This window comes from Tachyglossus aculeatus, chromosome X1, assembly GCF_015852505.1.
Source record: "Tachyglossus aculeatus isolate mTacAcu1 chromosome X1, mTacAcu1.pri, whole genome shotgun sequence".
Taxonomy (NCBI): domain Eukaryota; kingdom Metazoa; phylum Chordata; class Mammalia; order Monotremata; family Tachyglossidae; genus Tachyglossus; species Tachyglossus aculeatus.
Window position 1 is genome coordinate 74,444,021 of NC_052101.1, and position 23,346 is coordinate 74,467,366.

At 42.2% G+C, this 23,346-nt stretch overlaps 1 protein-coding gene across 28 annotated transcripts in view; it reads right to left on the reverse strand.

Moving 5' to 3' along the window:
- Positions 1–23,346, reverse strand: part of LOC119919809 (sarcolemma associated protein) — a 146,882-nt gene that overhangs the window by 21,798 nt on the left and 101,738 nt on the right. For 27 of the 28 annotated variants that reach the window (XM_038740541.1, XM_038740552.1, XM_038740548.1 and 24 more), the window contains 3 exons: positions 11,836–11,895; positions 9,678–9,758; positions 9,196–9,255 (listed from right to left, as the gene is read on the reverse strand). In XM_038740541.1, the coding sequence (XP_038596469.1) occupies positions 9,196–9,255; positions 9,678–9,758; positions 11,836–11,895 (201 nt within the window). The remainder of the gene's footprint in view (positions 1–9,195; positions 9,256–9,677; positions 9,759–11,835; positions 11,896–23,346) is intronic. The other variant, XM_038740538.1, reaches the window with a different exon arrangement.

A 23,346-nucleotide genomic window follows, 5' to 3' on the forward strand; every position in this document is an offset into this window, starting at 1 on the left:
TTTCAATGAGGAAGTTACAGCACACTCCAAATCAATTACCTAGGGTTCTCATTTTTTTTTAAAATGCTCATGATGATTTTTGAAGTGCATTCTAAAACAACCAATGTGGATTTTAACATATCCCAATTTCAATAGCATATCCCAGATTACGACTCTCATAATACCTATTAACCTATGTGTCTCCTGAATGCAACATTTTAAAGACATGTACTCTTTATTGTTATTGTTGAATAATTGTTGAATATTCTTATTGTTGAAAATAAACACTACTGTATTGGCAACTTGCCTAATGAATACACCTTTCAAGAATACAGATTAAAAGGTATGTGAGGTGGCATGGCTATCTTTCAAGATTCTATCTTTTCTCATTTTATTTTTTAAAAAGTTAGATTAGCTACTTTGAATGAATATTTTTATGGAAAAAAAACAGAAGTAGTGCTTTATTCCAGCTACACTGTAACTACATAAAGAACAATGACCACCTCCTGACTTCTTCAGGAAATAATTGTCTGTAATCAAACTAGCATAACACTAATCTTATTATTCTATATAAAGCTTGAAAGCTGCACAACTTTTCTAAAATGAATTAGATCTATATATGGGACACTTGCATAATGAAGGCCAGAAATTAAGATGGAGCAAATACTAATGAGATAGTGAATGTCATAAGCACACTAACCCAAAAATTCTTAAAAAACTGGACACAATGAAATAAACATTTCAATGGGAACTATGAAGGTTGCTTTTCTACTGGAAGAGCAAGGCTTTCACCTAGAAAGCAGCAGCAAATTTAAGCAATGAGCAACAAAACTATCTAATACACCGTATTTATTTCTATTAATGTCTGTCTCCCCCCTCTATAGACTGTAAGCTCACGGTGGGCAGAGATGCTAACTCTGCTGTGTTGTACTCTCCCAAGCGCTTAGTACAATGTTCTGCACATAGTAAGTGCTCAATAAATACCACTGATGATTTGAGCTGAGAAGCCAAAAGATGCTGGAAAATGCCTTATCTTGTTTCTGCCTGGTTTTGCATTTCGTTTCCACTTTTGGCTCAGAAATTGTTGTGTTTTAAAAATATATCTCTCTGTGACAAATCTCACTAAAATAGGATGATGAAGATATATGGAAAAAAGCAAAAGTAACCTACCAAGTTGAGCCAAATTTATTTTAGCTACTGTAAATACAATTCCAAATGTCCCAAACAAAATGCGTGCTTACAATTTTCAAGATAATGCTTGAAGAGTGGCCGACTATATTAAGCAACTGACCTACGCTTATTCAGTCCAGGCACTCGGCTCTGCTTTTCATGAAGCATCTAATCGAGATCATATTTAAATAAAAACTCCTTTATTTTTCTACAGACGAGTTTGTATGAAATAGATAGCGACACTGACATTTTAAATATGTACCCCCCCTAGACACACAGCCTCTCATAAGTATCTTATAGCACATCAAAGAGAACTTAAGATACTTTGGCTTATGTACTATTTTTAAGTATTTGATGTAGCATTAAGAAGGTCAAGCATCCAGTCCTGTAATCACCCAACTGATTAGCAGGGCCAAAAAAGGGGAGAGGGAGGGAAGGATAGGAATGGCAACTAGCTAAGGACACTGAGGGGGCTATGGGCAAGGGTGTCAACTCTGGAAGGGGGGATAATAATAATAAATAATGATGGCATTTGTGAAGCGCTTACTATGTGCAAAGCATTGTTCTAAGCGCTGGAAGGTGATCACGTTGTCCCACGTGGGGCTCACAGTCTTAATCCCCATTTTACAGATGAGGTAACTGAGGCACAGAGAAGTTAAGTGACTTGCCCAAGGTCACACAGCAGACATGTGGGGGATGGGGAACAGTGTTTTGGGGCTGACCGCCCTGACCCTTACAGCAGTGCAGGGGCTCACCAGAAGCTGGAACTTCAGCAGGGCTTGGGTCGCTGCTCTGTCCTGTTCCCAGCTTTGAGGTTGGGGGGAATGGGCACTCTAGGCTGTACGAGGCCCCAGCCTTAAGCAGCCAAAGGACTCCCTGCTAAACGCCAATCATTTTCCAGTTGTGTCCCCCTGACTCCACGTGAGCCCAGCATGCCTGTCTCCCTCTTCCATTTTTTCCCCCAGCTAAACTAGCTATTTCAAGGCCTGCTCGCAGGGAAGACCTCTCCCAGGCTGGATTCCTTTGCTTCACGGGAATACTAGTCCCCCTCACTCCCCCAGTTTATTGACGGCACATCTCCAAGAAGCCTTCCCTGAATAAGCCCTCCTCTCCAACATTCCCATTTGCTTCTGTGCCGCTCTTGCTCCTTCATTCATCCTCCTTCCCGTCCCCACAGCACATACGTATATACCTATATGTATCTGTCATTTATCTATTTATTTATTTATATTAATGCCTGTCTCCCCCTCTAGACCATGAGCTCCTTGTGGGCAGGAATGGGTCTATTTGTTGTTATATTTGTACTCTCCCAAGAGCCTAGTACGGTGCTTTGCTCATGGTAAGCGCTCAATAAATACGACTGACTGAATGAATGGTGCAGTTTCTGTTCTCCAGAGCAGCACTCTGGGCTCCAAATTGCCACCTACTGAGAACATTGAAGCCTGGGGCTGGCAAAAGAGAAGCAGCATGGTCTAGTGGATAGGGCCCAGGCCTGGGATTCAGAAGGACCTGGGTTCTAGTCCCTGCTTTGCCACTTTGCTGCTTGACCTTGGGCAAGTCACTTCACTGTGTCTCAGTTATCTCATCTGTAAAATGGGGATTAAGACTGTGAGCCCCACGTGGGACAGGCACAGCATCTAACCTGACAAACTTCTATCTACCTCAGTGCTTCATACAGTGCCTGGCACATTGTAAGTGCTTAACAGATACCATTAACAAAAAATCCTAAGAAGCAGCCGCACTGCCCTGGAGCCAAAGGAGGTCAGGGGGTGGAAACCCAAACACCCTACTGAAGCTTCTTGTAGATCCTTCCCACTTTCTTAGGGGAAAAGAGGCAATGAGATTGAGTAGCTGACAACAGTCACATTCCACGGAGGTATTCAAACACTTTGATTTTAATAAGGCACAAAACTGTAGGGAAATCTTTACCGGAGGACCTCCTAGTGAAGCAACTCGAGTTTGGCTGAAATGCTCTGGGGATGAGTGAAGAGATTTATTTTGATTACTTGGCTAGAGGCAAGACAGGAACTCATCACAGTGGCATCAGTTAGCAAACTAGCTAAAGACTGTCTGACAGAATATTCTAAGGGCTCCCACATCCAAGTGACAAAGCCTTCTACCTTGAGGGAATGCCCTTATACTTAATAATCACTGGCCCATACGCTCAGAAGTTTTAGGATTTCTTTCATCAAAAGCAAGCATGTCTCATGTGGCTCAGAAGAAAGAGCCCAGGCTTGGGAGTCAGAGGTCATGGGTTCTAACCCTGGCTCCGCCACTTGTCAGCTGTGTGACTTTGGGCAAGTCCCTTAACTTCTTTGGGCCTCAGTTCCCTCATCTGTAGAATGGGGATGAAGACTTTGAGCCCCATGTGGGACAACCCGATCACCTTGTGGCCCCCCCAGTGCTTAGAACAGTGCTTTGCACATAGTAAGCGCTTAACAAATAATAATAATAATAATGATGGCATTTGTTAAGCGCTTACTATGTGCAGAGCACTGTTTTAAGCGCTGGGGGGGGATACAAGGTGATCAAGTTGTCCCACTTGGGGCTCACAGTCTTAATCCCCATTAACAAATGCCATCATCATCATTATTATTATATTTAATTAGTTCTAATACAGCTGAAACACAAACAACAGAAAATTCAGCTGAAAAGCCATTTCATTCTTCTACATGGGAGTAACAGTGCTTTATCACTACATCTATTAAGGGCTTTGCAAACAGCACACACAATTAACAGGTAGTCCAAATTGTGTTCAACCAACTAATACTAATAATGATGGCATTTGTTAAGTGCTTACTCTGTGCCAGGCACTGTACTAAGCGCTGGGGTGAATACAAGCATGTCGAATTGGACACAGTCCCTGAACCACGCGGGGCTCACAGTCTCAACTCCCATTTTACAGATGAGATAACTGAGGCACACAGAAGTGAAGTGACTTGCCCAAGGCCACAGAGCAGACAAGTGGTGGGGCCTGGATTAGAACACATGACCTTTTTCACTTTCAGGCCCGTGCTCTCCCCACAACGCCATGCTGCCTCTCAATCAAAGCACCTAACACCACCCAAGTTCACATGCCATGCAAGTGAATCAATATTTTCATATTCAAAAATGTATAAAGACACATCTAATTCATTGTTCACAACTGTGCCAGTGAACTAAAGGAAAAAATGGACCATACTTCCAGGAAATGCCACTGCAACACACCCTTAATCTTGCATGACAGGAAATATCTTTGGATCACTCTCTCCCTCACTTAAACTTTTTTTTCCACCCAGACCCAATACTATTAGAAAACAAAATGAAGGTTTTTGAGATGCTAACGATTCCATGTTGAATACTAGCAGAAAAGGGGACACTAAGAATTAGGCATCTAATTTGGGCAGAGGACACTACTCAGGCACTAAATACCTTTAACAAGTGAAAAGTCAAACCCACATATAGATTCATGTACAAGACTCCAAAATTACTCAAAACAAACATAGTAATCTGTTTCCTTCGAAAAGCTATTGACTTAACATTAATTATTAAAATTAGATGACAGAATATAATCAAGTTTTTCTTTGCACAAAAAGCAGTTGTTTCCAATAAGTAATATGAATTCCTATTATTTATATAATGCAAAGAAATGAAAAGCAGCTGACTGAAAACAAATCACTGCAATCAATTAGAGCTACCATGATTGCCCCCTGGAGGTATATACTTTTTCTTGAGTGGGTCTGCTTTCAATTTTGTCATTGTGTTTTGCAATCATTCTTCTACAGACATTAGCTATCTTTAAATCCGAGTTACAAAATCTTTCAACTGCAGCAGATAAAAAAAAAGGACTTCGTTACCTATGATAGGCAACTGTACTAAAATATGAGATAAGCATTTTTTCTTATTTAGGATTACAGCCAAATAAAAACAAACTAAACTGGTGGGAAAAAACCTTAAACAACAAGCAGCTCTGTAATAGTCTTCTCCAATGAACTATAGGAGTAAAAAAATTGGGTAAATTCTTAAACATCTTTTCTGAATCCTCAGATCTTAAGAAAAACTATGACAAAATATGGGTCTACCCTTCTAAAGCTATAACACCATTGCAAGGGGTGATAATCTATTTGAGTATAATCACTGACGAGTCAGAGATCACAACCACCACCATGGTGAAATAATAGCTCATTGCTTCTGAATTGCTGATTTGTTTTTCCATAGTCCCCGACTGACATATGCCTTCCTATCAATCAATGGTACTTACTGCACACTTATTATGTGCAGAACACGCTACTAAGTGCTTGGGAGAGTATAATACAACATAATGAGTAGGCATATTCCCTGCCCATAATAAGATTAGTCTAGAGAGGGGAACAGACATTCATTCATAGTTGTATTTATTGAGTGCTCACTGTGTGCAGAGCACTGTATTAAGCACTTGGGAAAGTACAATACAGAAATAGAGAGAGACAATCCCTGCCCACAATGAGCTCACAGTCTAGAGGGATATTAGAGGACATTAATATGATTCAATAAATAATTTATAGTATATAATTGAAAGATATGTACGTAAGTGCTGTGGGGTTGGGAGTGGGACGAATATCAAATGTCCCAAGGTCACAGGTAACAAAGGTCCTAGTTTGAGGACTTATGAGTAACAACAAAAATATATTCCCTCACCTCTGGGAGTTCCCGCTCTGTATATGTATGAACAAAAATGACATCACTGATTTATGTACGCAATTTGGACTAACAGTAGTATAAATGCTAAATATTGCTTAGTGGGGTTGTCATCCCCATCGTCCCGGCTGGCATAGCCAAGTCCAACGGGCTCTTGGTCACCTTCGACACTGTGGACCACCTCCTCCTAAAAACTCAATTTTGCTATTCTCCTGGTTCTTCTCCTACCTGACCATTCCATCGTTTCTTTTCCTAGCTCCTCTTCCACCTCTCTTCCCTAACTGTGGGTTTCCTGCAAGGTTCTGTGCTAGGTCTTTTCGTCTTCACCGTCTTCTCTCCATGCAAATGACTCAAAAATCTACCTCTCTAGCCCTGACCTCTTGGCCTGCTATGCAATCTCACAGATCCCCTTGCCTTCAAGATTCATTCATTCATTCAATCGTATTTATTGGTGATGATGATGATGGTATTTGTTAAGCGCTTACTGTGTGCCAAACACTGTTCTTAGCAAGGGGGAGATACAAGGTAATCAGGTTGACCCAGGTGGGGCTCACAGTCTTAATCCCCATTTTACAGATGAGGTAACTAAGGCACAGAGAAGTTAAGTGACTTGCCCAAAGTCACACAGCTGATAAGTGGCGGAGCCAGGATTAGAACCCACGACCTAACTCCCAAGCCCGTGCTCTTTTCACTAAGTCATGCTTACTGTGTGCAGAGCACTTTGATTAGCACTTGGACGGCACAATGGCATCATTTGGATGACCTATTGGCACCTCACACTTGGCATGTCCAAAATTGAATTTCTCACTTTTCCTCCTAAGTCCCCCTCTCCTCACAACTCTGTTGACACCACTACCCTCCTAACTGTAGCTGAGTTCTGCAATCTTCATATCCTCCTTGGCTCCTCACTGTAATTCGACCCTCACAGCCGATCAAGTGTTAAACCCTGTCGATTCTTCCCTCAGATGTATTTCACAAATGAATCCCTTCCTTTCCACACAAACAGCCACCACCTGGTTCAAGATTCATCACACCAACGTTAGGCTACAATATCAGCCTGCCCAATGGCCTCCCTGAGTCAAGCATCTCCTCGCTTCAGTTCATACACTGGGCCATTGCTTGGGCCCTCTTCCTGAAATGTCTCTCAGCACATACCTCGCTTCAAAACATTCCAGTGGTTGCCCAACCGCCTCCAAAACAAACAAAACCCCCTCAAAATTGGCTTCCAGACTCTCCATCGGCTCCTTTATACAGATCGGCTCTCCTCAGCCACTACTCTCCAGTGAGGACTCTCTGTTCTTCCCAAAACTATTTTCTAATTAAATGTACTCTGCTCTTGTCTTACCTGCCCCTAACCCTTTGCTCACTGTCTCCCAGCCTACAACTCCCTGTCTCGCAAATCCACCAGACTTCAGTTCTCCCCACCTTCAAAACCCTTCTAAAATCCCACCTACTTCAACAAGACTTCCCTGACTTATTACCAACACCAGTATGGCCTAGTTGATTAAGCACAGGCCTGGGAGTCTGAGGACCTGGGTTTTAATCCCGGCTCAGCAACATGTCTGCTGTGTGGCCCTGAGCAAGTCATTTCCACTTCTCTGTGGCTCAGTTCCCTCATCTGCAAAAGGGGGATATGGACTGTGTCCAACACGATTAGTTTGTGTCTGCAAAGCAAACACTTAAATACCATATAAAAAAAATAATAAAACACCTGAAGTCATACTAACCCAACAGTCACCTCTACTACTTCTGTTTTTATTCGTACCCAGTCTTGGTAGGTATGCATATATGCATATTTAAGGAAATGTTGAATTCAGTGATATCACCACTTGTAAATATTTTTGTCTGTGACAACTCCCATTAGAGTGTAAATTCACTGTGGACAGGAATATGTCTTGTGCTTCTGTAGTGCTTTCCCAAGCTCTTAGTAAAGTACAACACCTTCATTATATGCTCAATAAATACCATCACTATTACTATTACTGGTGTGATGGCCACATTTCACAGACGAGCCCTACTGATCAAAGCCACTGGTCTTTTGGGACAATCCAAGTGGCCTAGAGCCTCCCTTCTTTGGACATCCTTTACCCTGGACTATCTTTGGCCTCAAGCTCCAAGAACCACGGACTCCTTAACTCGAAGCAGTGTGCCCTAGTGGAAAGAGCACAGGCCTGGGAGTCAGAGGACCTGGGCGTTTTGTTTTAATGGATTTGTTAGGTGCTTACTCTTTGCCAAGCATATAGTCAGTTTGGACACAGCCCACGTCTCTTAAGAGTACAATATGATAGAGTTGGTAGAAACATTCCCTGTCCATAATGAGCTTACAGTCTACAAGTACCACAATTATTATTATTATTATCATTATTATTATTATTATTATCAGTGATTCCTCTTTCTCTGAAGTGCCCTCTTCTGGGAGTCCCCACAACCACCCACAGACTGACTTCTCTAGCCTTGTGCTCTCTCCGTGACACCCCTCTCCAGACTCTTCTTGTCAGTACTTTACCCCATGAGCAGGCATGTGCCCGTATGTGGAGAAGCAGGTGAATGAACATATTGAGTGCATGTGAAACTGTCTAGGTGCTTGAGCAGGTGTGTGTCACCCACCCAACTCATTCAAAGAACAGGTCATTTTGTTAGTTTATAAACAATAACAATGTAGGAGCAAAATTGGTAGTGTGCCATCAAAGACATTTTATTAAGAAAGCACTCTGATAAACTGTTTTATCTACCCAGGCCTAATCCAACCTAAAATACCATTCCCATAAAACTGCCCAGCAAGTACTGGGAAACCTGCTTCAGGAGATCATTTGTGGAGCAGCAGAAGAAAGTCTATTTGGTAGAGGTCTGTATTTTCCTATTTGGAAATTGAAGCAGAGAACATTGGTCAAAGTCGCCGGAGTAATTGGTGGAACAGAAGTCCAACCACTGCCTTGGCTTCTGTTTAAGTATGTGGTTTTTTAAAGGATGGCCTGAGAACTCTTGGGATACTTTAGGATACAACATTACCACAAGCTAATGAGACATCAGGTACTATTACAGTTTTTGAAAGATAACTCAATGTGTTTGTCTTTGACTCACGATGCAAGTACTCTAATAGTCATATCTTTCAATACGGCTCTGGTAAATTGAGAGACAAAAAAACACTTCATTTCCACCATTTAACTTACACTCCACAAGATCCCTTTTCTTCATATCCAATACTTTCTGGATATAACTTCCACAGCAGCGTTGACATTTTGAATTTAAACACTTACTACTACTCCTATGGCCACCTTCGTATTTTAAATTAAATTAAAATGCTTCAAATAAAATATGCACGGGTTACTGGCACAGTGTGATACTGAGAAGAGATTTTCAAACATAGCTGAATAAATGATAAAACATTACCTTTTAATAATGAAACTTTAGCAAGAGGCTCATTTAGGTCCTGTTCATCCATTTGGGCATCTGGGAATAAAACAGTATTTAAACAGGGTCAATACCGTTAGTCGATGATAAGGAAGTCGGGAAGGGTCGATGAGCCTGGGTCCTGAGACTGCCAAACCGAGAACCTGCATGGAGTAATCTTCAGCCAATACAACACAATCAATTGGATAACTTGGTTCTCGGGTACAGGGGGTATTACTTAGAACCAAATGGTACAGGTTCCAGATAGAAACGCCTTTCTGAAAATGTTTGTTCTAATTAAAGATGCGTTATTTGAAATTTATGCACTCTATATTAAAATTTCAGGGCCCAATAATTTTAAATGTCTCAACGAGCACTGTCATTCATTCAGTAGTATTTATTGAGCGCTTACTGTGTGCAAGACACTGTATCAAGGGCTTAGCACAAGCATAAATTTGTAGACTGTAGGTTTAAAAACTCACCTGTAGTGTCGTCACTGCTTTTTTCCTTGCTTGGACTAAGAGTATCTGATAAATCTGATTCTTTTGCTTTTGCTTGATTTTCTGCAAAAAGGAGAAAAAAAACCTATCAATGGAACAAATGCCTTCTGCAAATCTTTGCTTTAGGCTTCCAGCTTTTAGTCTTGTGGAATGTACACTTCAGAAAACTAAGCCACTCTTTAAATTAATAAAAAGCATTTGCTTTTCAAAAATGGAAAGAAAAAGCTTTCTCCAGGTTTCAAACCCCATTCCAAAATGGAGCTCTCCTAGGGGTACATAGCTAATATTAAAATATAACATGGCTCTTAGCTGCTCTGTGCTTAGCTGGGACTTCGTGTTCAAAGCTGAACTCTTGCCAGTTGGAACTCAGTATGCAGCTGGTTTTGCTAAAGCATTCAGAGAACCACAATAAAAAGAAATTTCCAGGACCTAGACATAATACTGTATAATGATTTCTTTTAAATTAAATCTCAAAAAAATGAAAATAATTGAAGGAACACCACAATAGTTTTAGAAATATTCACAAACACACAATTACGAAAATTTGAGTTAAAATGATGCAATTTTCTAATGAACTTGCATTTAAACATATTTTATTACAGTTACTCGATCCACGAAGAAAAATCCGCCATAGAAATAGACAAGATTTAAAGCTCATCACCCTAGCCACTCTAAACTACTAACTGTAGCAAAGCTACTCTTGGTTACCAACTTTCCAGGACGAACATTTCATGTTCGATTTTCTTTTTTTATTTTTATAAATGGGAAGAAAGATAACTCCACAATGACTGACCTTGAAAAGGTACAGAGAACAATTAAAAAGATCAGGAGAATGGACTCATTTCTGTATGGTGGAAGATTGAAAAGATTACAACCTTTCGATCTGCTAAAACAAAAGGCTGAAAGGAGATGTGATTGAAGCTTACACAAAGCGTAGAGGGTGTGGGACGGTGACCACGAAAATGTTGTTCTGGTATCCCACGATACCAGAACTAGGGAGCACCCACTGAAGCTTCAAGGTGGTAGGTTTTTAAAAAACAAAACAAAAGGGAAAGCAGCAATCAAGAGGCAACAATGGGTATTAGTTTTGTCTTGCACCTCCAAAACTAATTTCTGGGGTTTACATTAAACAAAGGAGAGTTTATTGTCTCTATTGTAACCCTGTAAAGTATACTGTCTTCATTTTAGACTAGCATTTTAAAAGCCTATTTGAAAGGCAAAGTTTATTTTTAAATTTGTCCTCATCACATTTATTTAACAAGATGGAATGAACTATTATGTACATTTAAAAATAGCTTGTCATTCTGAAACTTAAAACGTGTATGCCAGGATGATGCTACGGTTATGTGTACTGTATGCATTCTTTTCCCAAATATGGCATTTGTAGTTCACAGACATTTAGAAAACATGTGAACCTAGAAACATCTAAAGGATTAGCAAACTAATATATTCAAAGAATGAACCACACAAATTAAATTCCCTTTGCAAAATTTAGGTCTCCATTCACTCTATCAGAAAATTATTTTTTAAATAATCCTATATATTCAGATACATGATGAAAGTTCTAATTAAATAATCAGTAATAGAGGAAAATAATTGAATGAATATTTTGGTATATTTTAGGAGGGACAGAAACCAAAGGAATCTAACTAAAAAAATAAATAATTGTTCACCTTATTCTAAAATGCGGTCTCATAAAATGAGTCAAAAAGTTACAATAGGCAATAAAATTTAGTTTTAAAACAACAGCAGCAAATATTCTTCAGCTACAACACAAAGATTTATACTTAGCAAATAAAGGGTATCTAAAGTTTCAAAGAAAAATGCATCTGAATTTAAACAAACCCCAGAAGTTTAACACCTAAAAGTAATAATGCATAAAACATTAATTTGGTGTTCAAAATTGATAATCAAGCTTGAATACTGATATATAAATGCCCAAACCTAAATAAAGGAGAACTTCAACTACAAGTTGAGCTGCACAGCTATGACTTTACATATAAACTGTAAATTTCACTGGCTCCTAATGCTGAAACAGATCATAAAAATAACCAATTGCTTGACACCAAGTTATATGTACATTTTGTCCAAATTACTCAAAAAAGCCAGAACAATCTATATAACAATCAGAAAAACTAACCTTTTGAAAACTTTGTTTCTTCCACTGCTTTGGTTAGATGTCCCTCGTCTATGAGCTTGTCTGACAAAGAAAATAAATCTTACTATCCAAGCTCAAATTAAGCAAGCATTTCCCTGTACACAGCTATGTAGCTCACATTCCATGACCAAATTTAAAGCTGATAATATTACCCCTACTACCAGGCTTGGGCAAAAACTTCAATCTGACCGAAGTTGAACGGGCCAATGGATAAAGCTTGTTAAAAGTTGCTCATATACAGAATAAATAAAAAAAATTAAAAAGATTTACTTTTTCTATTCATCAGCTTTCTTCCCTCAAATGTTGGAGATAGCTAGGTCTACAGGGTATTTTTAAATGGTTCTTGAGAAGAAACTAATAAATATAACTATAAGAGTTTAAAGGAATGAAGTTAATAGTGGCACATAAACATATAGCCAGTTTCGAAAAATAGATTTAATGTCTAGTTATATTACCATATAAAGTAAGCAGGATTCTTGCAGGTTATTTTTCATTCATATGCAGGTTATTTTTCATTTATATGCATTAGACGATGTCAAAAGAAAGATCACATTTTAACAACTTCCCTCATTTAGAAAAGGCAGAAACTCCTCACCCTTGGCTTCAAGGCTCTCCATCACCTCGCCCCCTCCTACCTCACCTTCCTTCTCTCCTTCTACAGCCCAGCCCGCACCCTCCGCTCTTCTGCCGCTAATCTCCTCACCATGCCTCGTTCTCACCTGTCCCGCTGTTGACCCCCAGCCCACGTCATCCCCCTGACCTGGAATGCCCTCCCTCCCCACATCCGCCAAGCTGGTTCTCTTCCTCCCTTCAAGGCCCTACTGAGAGCTCACCTCCTCCAGGAGGCCTTCCCAGACTGAGCCCCCTCCTTCCTCTCCCCGTCCATCCCCTCTGCCTTACCTCCTTCCCTTCCCCACAGCACCTGTATATATGTATATATGTTTGTACGTATTTATTACTGTATTTATTTATTTATTTTACTTGTGCATATCTATTCTATTTATTTTATTTTGTTAATATGTTTTGTTTTGTTCTCTATCTCCCCCTTCTAGACTGTGAGCCCACTGTTGGGTAGGGACCACCTCTATATGTTGCCAACTTGTACTTCCCAAGCGCTTAGTACAGTGCTCTGCACACAGTAAGTGCTCAATAAATACGATTGATTGATTGATTGTTTGATTGTTTTCATTACTCTCAGAGAGAGACATACACAGACGACTGCCTTTACATGAGTATCATACACTGGAGATGTAAAAAATATTTCTCAAATCCTTTGGATCATACTTGAAAGAGTTGTGAAAAAAGTAACATTTCCACTGACAGCAAATCCTTGAAAACTGTACATGTCCACCTGTAAGTGGCTCACAGTTCTTACTGCCATATCCTTCAAAAGCACCATCAAGAAACCTTGCGTTCTCTGTTTTTAACCACTTTTCCATTCAACTGATCCTCGGGGAAGTGAATACAGAGATGGAAAGGTGAGGATTTGGAAAAAATTCACTCATCCAGAATCTGGGACACTTTGAAGAGAGCATTTTCATCCTGCTTCCTCCCTTTACCCTCCCTATTGCACCAAAAGGAAGACTTGGATTTAAGATGCTGATTTAAAGTAGGAAGCTTTGGATCTTGGGACTGTTGTTTTAAGGGCCTCAGTTAATCTAGAAACTTTCTGGGTTGTAAGAGACAATACAAAGAGGCAGCTTGGGGAGAAAGGTGCAAAATGGACCACTTTTGTGAATCCATCTACCCCATAGAGATTTAAAGAAGCAATTAAGAGACAAAGAAACAGACCAGCAGACACCAGAAATGTAGGACACAGGTACACGCCCTCAGCACTGGAACAAAATCACATTTTAAAAAATACTTCTACGATTCAGATTTTTGATAGTTTCTTTAACTTTGTTCAAAATTGTTGTGGTTTTACTGCAGAGCTTATTTCTTTTCTTCGGAAATGCCACTTCCACGCTTTCTAAAACGACTAAACCAAAATAACCAACCTGTTCCTCAGAGGACTCAGAAACAGGAATGAGCTTCCAAACTCTCAGAACAAGAGCTAGTATTCAACATGATATAGTACACAAACACATGAAAAACATTTTATAGATTCCACAGGAAATGGAGGTCATGAGCCTTTGAAAGTCAGCACAGCTTCAAGACTTCAACCTCAAGTAATCCTAACTCTGAAAAAAAAAAAACCCAGCCTGAAAGCCAGTGATACATGTTCTAGCCCAGGGATCCACGATCATATATTTTTTTTTTTTTAACTAGCACTTGTTAAGCACTTTCTATGGGCCAGGCACTGTACTAAGTACTCTCACTGGTATAGATACAAGATAATCAGGTTGGATACAGTCCCTGTCCCACATGGGGCTCACAGTCTATATGAAGAGCAGGATTTTATCCCCATTTTACAGATGTGGTAACTGAGGCCCAGAGAAGTGAAGTGACTTGCCCAAGGTCATCAAGCACACAAGTGGCGGAGCAGGGATTAGAGCCCAGATCCTCTGACTCTCAGGCCCCTGCTCTTTTCACTTAAGCCACACTGCTTCCCCTTCTTTGATGCACACATATCACACTTGTATTCCAAGTCACCCTAGCAGACATGCCGGCCTCTGGCAGAGTTGGAGGCTAGTGACACCATTTCCAATTTGGGGTTGGGTGCTCTGGAGTTCCACACTGTGGACCTGGGCACCCCGTGCCAGTTTTACCTGTACTGCCCCCACCTGCGGAAGTAATGGTTAATTATTAAAGAACGAGGGCTAGGGCTCAAGGAATTATATAACTTTACATTTTAAATTTGCAATGACTTTGAATGTGCCACATCTGACAATAATATTTGCAGACAGGTTCAACTGAAAGAGCAGCTTACTACTGTAGTACTGTATGAGTAATAAATGTTTACACTTAGATATTTTACACCACATATAGAATAATAGCTTAGGCAAAAATAAGATACAGTAAACCACAAAAGAGAACAATAAAGTGGTCAGAAAATATTCTCCAGTTAGAGATTTATCCACTCTAACTTGGGCTTTCTGTGGGGAAAGGACTTTCTTCCTCAGTGTTGTTAAAACATTGTTTGCCCATTCGCCCTCATTCCCTGCTCTTATCCCTGCCTTCAAACACGCCCACCTTTCCCCATCCTAAAAAAAAAAAAAAAACTTCTCTGGATACCATTACACCATTTAGCTGTTGTCCCCTCTTTCTCCTCCCACTCCTGTCCAAACTCCATCCATGGGTTGTGTATACCTGCTGCCTCCACTTCCTCTCCTCCAATTCCCTCCATGACTCAACAACCTGGGTTCCACCCTTTCCATTCCACTGACACCGTTCTCTCCAAGGGCACTTAGTCCTCCTTTGACATCTAAGCTGCTTCCTTCTCCTGGAAATACTAACCTGGGTTTCACTAAATATACCTCTTGCCTGGTTCTCCTCCTACCTCTCTGGCTGATTCTTCTTGATCTCTTTTGCCAGCTCTTGCTCTTCCTCCCATTCATTAACTGTGGGTGTCCCTTAAGGTTCTGTTGTGGATGCCCTTCTCTTCTCAAGTTTATACATACACACACACACACACACACGCCCGCCCCAACCCTTGGGGAGTTCAGCCACTTCCATGGTTTCAAGCACTACTTCTAGGCAAGAGGACTCCCAAATCTATTTCACTAGCCATGACCTCTCTCTTTCTCTGGTATTTTGCATTTCCTTCTGCCTCCAGACATTACTAAATGGATGGCCTGCTGGCACCTCAAGTTCAATATGCCCCAAATCAAACATTCCTCCTCCATCTAGCCTTCCCACCACAGTTGATAACACATCCCTCAAGCTCACTGTCCTTGACTCCTCCCTCTCTTTCAAACCCCACCTACAGTCTGTCAGCAAATCCCATCGGTTCTCCGACAGGCCCATCATATAAGATGGAAGCCTTAAATTCAGCAGGCCTGGACAATCCCCCCCTTCTAGACTGTGGGCTAGACTGTAGACTGTTTGATAGGGACTGTCTCTATATGTTGCCGACTTCTACTTCCCAAGCGCTTAGTACAGTGCTCTGCACACAGTAAGTGCTCAATAAATATGATCGAATGAATGAATGAATACACTTGCATCCTCAGGACTGCCCTGGGGAATATGCAATATAAAACTGCCCTCCTGAGGAAAACAAAATATGTTACTACTTTTATTCAGTTAATGGGAATAGAAATGAATCTCTTTAGATTATTCTGACTGTAAACTCATTGTGGGCAGGGAATCTGTCTACTAGACATGTTACACTGCACCCTCCCAAGTGCTTAGTACAGTGCTCTGCACACAATGAGTGCTCAATAAATATCACTGATTGATTGAAATACTCCTAATTCCATACCAATACATTCCCAATCAGTCAAGTGGTTCCATCTATAGGTTCCATACATAGGTTAACAAAAAGAAACCTCACTACCTGTGTGCATTTAATCTAGATTTAAAAATCAAAGGACAGTGAAAAATTCCTATTTTTAGATCAACTGATTATTTCAGAATTTAGCATTACATTCATATTTACTACCAATGCAACTTTTATTAAAAATCAAATTCAAAGGTAAAGTAACCAACTCTGGAATCGGCCAAGTGGGTAAAAAGCAACATATCACAATTCCTCTGACAGTCATGCTAGTGGGTGCCTGGCTAATCAGCCTCTAGCACAGCTGACAGGGGTTGCCACCTGTCCCCTTACTCTCAAGTTCCACGTGGCTTCAAGCATCACCCACATCCCTACTGCCTTCCCGAGAATGTGTCTCCCAAGTCTGTTGTACTGTCCTCTCCCAAACGGTAAGCGCTCAATAAATACCACTTATGAGGATAACGATGGGCCCCCTGCCATTCTCTTCTGTTCACCTAAACTCAGAAGACAGGGGCACTGTGGAGGCATAGGATTTGGAGGTAGAAGAGCAATATGAGCTGTGGCAGAAACACCACCAAACCGCCCTGCCATAGTAAGGACAACTTTTGAGTGGCAGGCATCAGCTCACAACCACTCAACTTCTTCCCCAAATGGCACCAAAAAAGGCTGCTGAGGCCTGGTCTATGCTTTTCCATCTAGCTAGGCTCAGTTGCTGTAAACCTCTGCTAAGCAAGCCGTACTTTTTGAAGGTCACTATTGAGATGAACTAGGCTCAGCCCACACGTCCGAATGACCTGTTTGGCGAATCACTCTGTCCCCTAAAAGGTGTCTGGGTTTAGACAGTCTTGGACATCTCCAGGTCTTTCCCTCCTATGTCTCCTCAATCTTTTGGAGTCTAGAAGGGTGGTTGGGGCATTGCTGCATATGCCATAAATTTGTGCATGTGCAGCAGTCCTCTTGGCGACAACTGTATATAAGCCTATTCACTATAGTTATGCAGCAATAGCCCCCAGAGTCCCACCAGATTCAGGGTGCAGATCTGGACTGTGAGCTTCAGGATTTGGGTCAAGGTGGGAAAACCCAGCCTGTGGAAGGGCTGTATTATGCCTTGACTTCCAGCTTTACGATTTCCATTTCAGACCAAGTCTAAGTTTTTGTCCATCTCCTTTTATGGACAAAAATCTGAGTAACTGCATCAGGCCAGACCGATACAGTCACACTGAAGATCTATGTACTCCTGAAGAGAGCTTTTTCTTTCGAATAAATGCCTGTAAGAAAAGCTAGCTCCCTGTGGTTGTCTGAGTTCTAAAATCAAAATATTCTCTTTTCTATTAAAACCAAACTAATTACCGATACAAAATTTACAAGTCTCAGCAGACCATAGAACCTCTATCCTAACACAAGACCAATAAGTACTCAGGCAGCGCTTGATTTATAAAGTGCTTTACCATCATTTTATTAGCCATTCTGCTACATTCTGCATGGCCTATGTTATTTAATAACACCCATGAAACTTGAAACCTTGTTTTAATCTAAATATGATTTATGATGATGATAATAAAAACACCAACAATGACAGTAAATGTTAAGCACTTATTATATTTCAACCACTATATGTTGGGGTATACAAGATAATCAGGTCAGACACTATCCCTGCCCCACATGGGGCCAGAGGAGGAAGAACTGGTATTTAATCCCCATTTTACAGATCAGGGAACTGAGGTACAAAGAAGTTGAGGTAAATGGGGATTCAATACCTGTGCTTCCTCCTACTTAGAATGTGAGCCCCATGTGGAACCTGATTATCTTATATCTACCCCGGTGCTTAGTACAGTGTTTGGCACATAGTAAGTGCTTAAATATCACGATTATTTTATTATTTATTTTTATTATTATGTGACTTGCCCAAGGTCACATAGCAGGCAAGCGGTGGAGCCATGATTAGACTCCAGATCCTCTGACAGCAGGCCTGGGCTCTTTCCACTAGGCCGTGATCCTTCTGGAACTAAACAGTACCAGATACAGATCCAACAGCAATAATCTTTACTAAAAAAGATTATTCCTCACACATACTAGTGAACAAATAAAAGCTACCAAGAGACTACCTTTCCCCCCACCACTTGTGCTTCTATCCCAATTCCTTCACATCTTAAGACACTAGCAACCATCTTTCTTCCCTTCCTGACTATACTCTTCACACATTCACTCTCCAATGGCTCCATCCTCTCTCCTTTCAAACAAACCCACACATCTCCTAGTCTAAAAAAGAAAAACAAACAAAAACCTCCTTCTTCCCTACTGCCTCTTCCAGCAATTGCCATGTCCTTCCTACCATTTTTGTTCAAACACCTTGGACGAATTACTTTCATCCGCTGCCTTCACTTCCTTTCCTCCAACTCCTTCTTCGACCCCCTGTAATCCAATTTCCATTCCTTTCCCTCCAATGAACCTAATCTCCAAGGTAATCAATGACCTTCCCCTTGCCAAATCCAATGGATTCTAGACCATTTTAATCCTCCTTGACCTCCCAGCAGGTTTTGACACTGTGGATTACCCACTTCTCCTAGAAACACTTTCTAACCTTGATTTCTCAGACAGAGGTCAATCTTGGTTCTTCTCCCACCTCTCTGGCCTATCCTCGGTCCCTTTTGCCAGCTCCTCCTCCTGCTCCCATTAATAGTAATAATAATAATAATAATAATAATGGCATTTATTAAGTGCTTACTATGTGCAAAGCACTGTTCTAAGTGCTGGGAAGGTTACAAGGTGATCAGGTTGTCCCATGGGGGGCTCACAGTCCTAATCCCCAGTTTACAGATGAGGTAACTGAGGCCCAGAGAAGTTGTGATTTTCCCAACGTCACACAGCTGACAATTGGCGGAGCTGAGATTTGAACCGGTGACCTCTGACGCCAAAGCCCATGCTCTTTCCATTGAGCCATGCTTCCCTAGCTGTGGGGGCCCCTTAAGACTCAGTTCTGGATCCCCTTCTATTCTCCATCTACACGCACTCCCTTGGAGAACTCCTTCGCTCCCATGGCTTAGACTACCAGCTCTAGGCAGAAGATTCCCAAATCTCCATCTCCAGCCTTGATCTTCCTCCTTTTCTGCAGTCTCACATCTCCTCCTGCCCTCAGGACATCTTCATTCAACTGTATTCCTTGAGTGCAGAGCACTAACCTCTTGGGAGAGTACAATATAACAATAAGCAGACACATTCCCTGCCCACGATGAGTTTGGAAGTCCTGCTGACAACTCAAACTTAACATGTTCGAAACTGAACTCATCTTCCCTCTCAAACCCTTTCCTCAATTTTTAATCACTGTTGACAAGACCACCAAGTGGAGCAACATGGACCTGAGAGTCAGAAGACCTGGGCTCTTGCCCCTGCTCTGCAAGTTATCTGCTATATGACCTTGGGCAAGTCACTTCTCTGGGCTTCAGTTTTCTCATCTGTAAAATGGAGACTCAATGCCTATTTCTCTCCCCACCATTTAGACTGTGGGACCCATGTGTAAAAGTGTCCAAACTGATTAACATGAATTTACCCCAATGCTTAGAACAGTGTTTGACACTTAATAAATACCATATTTCTACTTCCATTCTCCCTGTCTCACAAGCTGGCAACCATGGCATTATCCTTGACTCATCTCACATCTTCAATTCGCATATTCAAGTCAATCACCAAATTTATCCATCATTCAATCTATGTGCTGAGCACTGTACTAAGCACTTGGGAGAGTACAATATAACAGAGTTGGTAGATACGCTCCCTGACAACAATGAGCTTACAGTCTAGAGGGAAAGACAGACATTGATATAAATAAATTAGGGATATGTACATAAATGGTGTGGGGGCTGAGGGAGGGGTAACTAAAGGTGCAAATCCAAGTGCAAGGTTGACACAGAAGGGAGAGGGAGTCAGAGAAATCAGGGAAGGCCTCTTGGAGGAAATGTGCTTTTAATAAGGTTTTGAAGGTGGGGAAAGTGATTGTCTGTTGGATATGAAGAGGGGGAGCATTCCAGCACAGAGGCAGGATGTGGGCAAGAGGTCAGTGGCGAGATAGACAAGATCAAGGTAGAGTGAATAGGTTGGCATTAGAGGAGCAAAGTGTGTGGGATGGGCTATAGTATGAAAGCAATGAGGTAAGGTATGAGGGGCCAAGGGGGTTGAGTGCTTTAATGCCTATGGCAAGGAGCTTCTATTTGATGTGGAGGTGAATGGGCAACAACCAGAGGTTCTTGAGGAGTGGAGAAATGTGGACTGGATGTACTTTTAGAAAAATAATCCCGGCAGTAGAGTGAAGTATGGACTGGAGTGGGTAGAGACAGGAGGCAGGGAGGTCAACAAGGAGGCTAATGCAATAATCAAGTAGGGATAGGAGCTTGAATTGACATGGTAGCAGTTTGGATGGGATTAAGACTGTGAGCCCCCCATGGGACAACCTGATTACCTTGTATCTACCCTAGCGCTTGGAACAGTGCTTAGCACATAGTAAGTGTTTCCCTTCTAGACTGTGAGCCCGTTGTTGGGTAGGGACCGTCTCTATATGTTGTCAACTTGTACTTCCCAAGAGCTTAGTACAGTGCTCTGCACACAGTAAGCGCTCAATAAATACGATTGATTGAATGAATGAGGAAATATGAGGCTGCAGTGAAGGAGAGAGATTTAGGCTGGAGATGTAGATTTGGGATCATCTGCAAAGAGATGGTAGTTGAAGCCACAGGAGTGAATGAGTTCTCCAAGGGAGTGGGTGTAGATGGAGAATAGAAGGGGATCCAGGACTGAGCCTTGAAAGACTCCCACATATCAATCAATCAATCGTATTTACTGAGAGTTTACTGTGTGCAGAGCACTGTACTAAGAACTTGGGAAGTACAAGTTGGCAACATATAGAGACGGTCCCTACCCAACAGTGGGCTCACAGCCTAGAAGGGGGAGACAAAGAACAAAACAAAACATATTAACAAAATAAAATAAATAGAATAGATATGTACAAGTAAAATAAATAGAGTAATAAATACGTACAAACATATATACATATATACAGGTGCTGTGGGGAAGGGAAGGAGGTAAGACGGAGGGGATGAAGGGGGGGATGAGGGGGAGAGGAAGGAAGGGGCTCAGTCTGGGAAGGCCTCCTGGAGGAGGTGAGCTCTCAGTAGGGCCTTGAAGGGAGGAAGAGAGCTAGCTTGGCGGATGTGCGGAGGGAGGGCATTGCAGGCCAGGGGGATGACGTGGGCCGGGGGTCGACGGCGGGACAGGCGAGAACGAGGCACGGTGAGGAGATTAGCGGCAGAGGAGCGGAGGGTGTGGGCTGGGCTGCAGAAGGAGAGAAGGGAGGTGAGGTAGGAGGGGGCGAGGTGAAGAGCCTTGAAGCCGAGGGTGAGGAGTTTCTGCCTGATGCGTAGGTTGATTGGTAGCCACTGGAGATTTTTGAGGAGGGGAGTAACATGCCCAGAGCGTTTCTGGACAAAGACAATCCGGGCAGTGGCGTGAAGTATGAATTGAAGTGGGGAGAGACAAGAGGATGGGAGATCAGAGAGGAGGCTGATACAGTAGTCCAGACGAGATAGGATGAGAGCTTGAACGAGCAAGGTAGCGGTTTGGATGGAGAGGAAAGGGCGGATCTTGGCAATGTTGCGGAGCTGAGACCAGCAGGTTTTGGTGACGGCTTGGATGTGAGGGGTGAACGAGAGACCGGAGTCAAGGATGACACCAAGGTTGCAGGCTTTTGAGACGGGAAGGATGGTAGTGCCGTCAACATATATGGGGTGGGAGGCAGAGGAGGAGCCCACGAAAGAGACTGAGGAGCTGCCAGAGAGACAGGAGGAGAACCAAGAAGCCGAGGTTGAATAGCGTTTCCTGGAGAAGGGGGTGGCCGATAGCGCTGAAGGCAGCAAAGAGGTAGAGGAGGATTAGGATGGAGTAGAGGCCACTGGATTTGGCAAGAAGGAGATTATTTGTGACCTGTGAGAGGGTGGTTTCTGTGGAGGAAGCCAGATTGGAAGGGGGGCAAGGAGAGAACTGGAAAAGAGGAAGTGGACACAGAGTGTGCAGACAACTCATTCAAGGGGTTTGGAGAGGATCAACAGGAAGGAGATGAGGCAATAACTCGAGGGAGGCATGTGGTCAAGAGAGGGTTTTGGGTTTTTTTTAGGACGGGGAGACATGAGCATGTTTGAAAGCAGTGGAAAACAAACCATTGGAGAGTGAACGGTTGAAGATGGTGGTCAGGGAAGGAAGAAGGGAGGGGGCAAGCGCTTTGATAAGGTAAAACAGGATGGGGTTGAGGCGCAGGAGGAAGGGGTGGATTTTGAGAGGAAGGAGGAGATCGCCTCTTGAGGGACTGATGGGAAAGATAGGAGAGTTGAAGAAGGGGAAGGGGGGAGGGACTGGAGAGGGACAGGGGAGACTTTAGATAGATCACGCATGTCGGTTTCAATTTTCTCAAAGTTCGTGGCCAGGTCATTAGGGTCAAGGGATGGTGGAGGCCGGGGGACAAATTCTGTCACCACAACGTCTCCAGACTCTTCCTCTTCCCCACCCAAACTGCCACCACAATGGTCCACGCACCAACTTGACCACTGAATCAACCTCCTCCATGATCTCCCTGCTTCCAATCTCTCCTCCCTCCTGTTCATACTACACTTTGCCATTCTGATCATTTTTCTAAAACCTCTTTTCTGCACACACCTCCCTAAATCCTCAAATACCTCCAATGATGCCCATTCACCTCCACACAAAGCCTATGGAAAGGAGTTTCAGCTTATAATAATAATAATTATTATCATTATTATTATTATGGCATTTGCTAAGCGCTTACTACGTGCCAAGCACTGTTCTAAGTGCTGGGGTAGATACACGGTAATCGGGTTGGCCCATGTGGGGCTCACAGTCTTAATCCCCATGTTACAGATAAGGTAACTGAGGCACAGAGAAGTTAAGTGGCTTGCCAATGTCACACAGCAGACAAGTGGCAGAGTCGGGATTAAAACCCACATCCTCCGACTCCCAAGCCTGTGCTCTTGCCACTAAGCCACGCTGCTTCTCTTAGCTTGTTGGCAGGCAATCAGCTCTCTTCACGCTTACTTAGCCTCACTCCTCTTTCCCTGCAA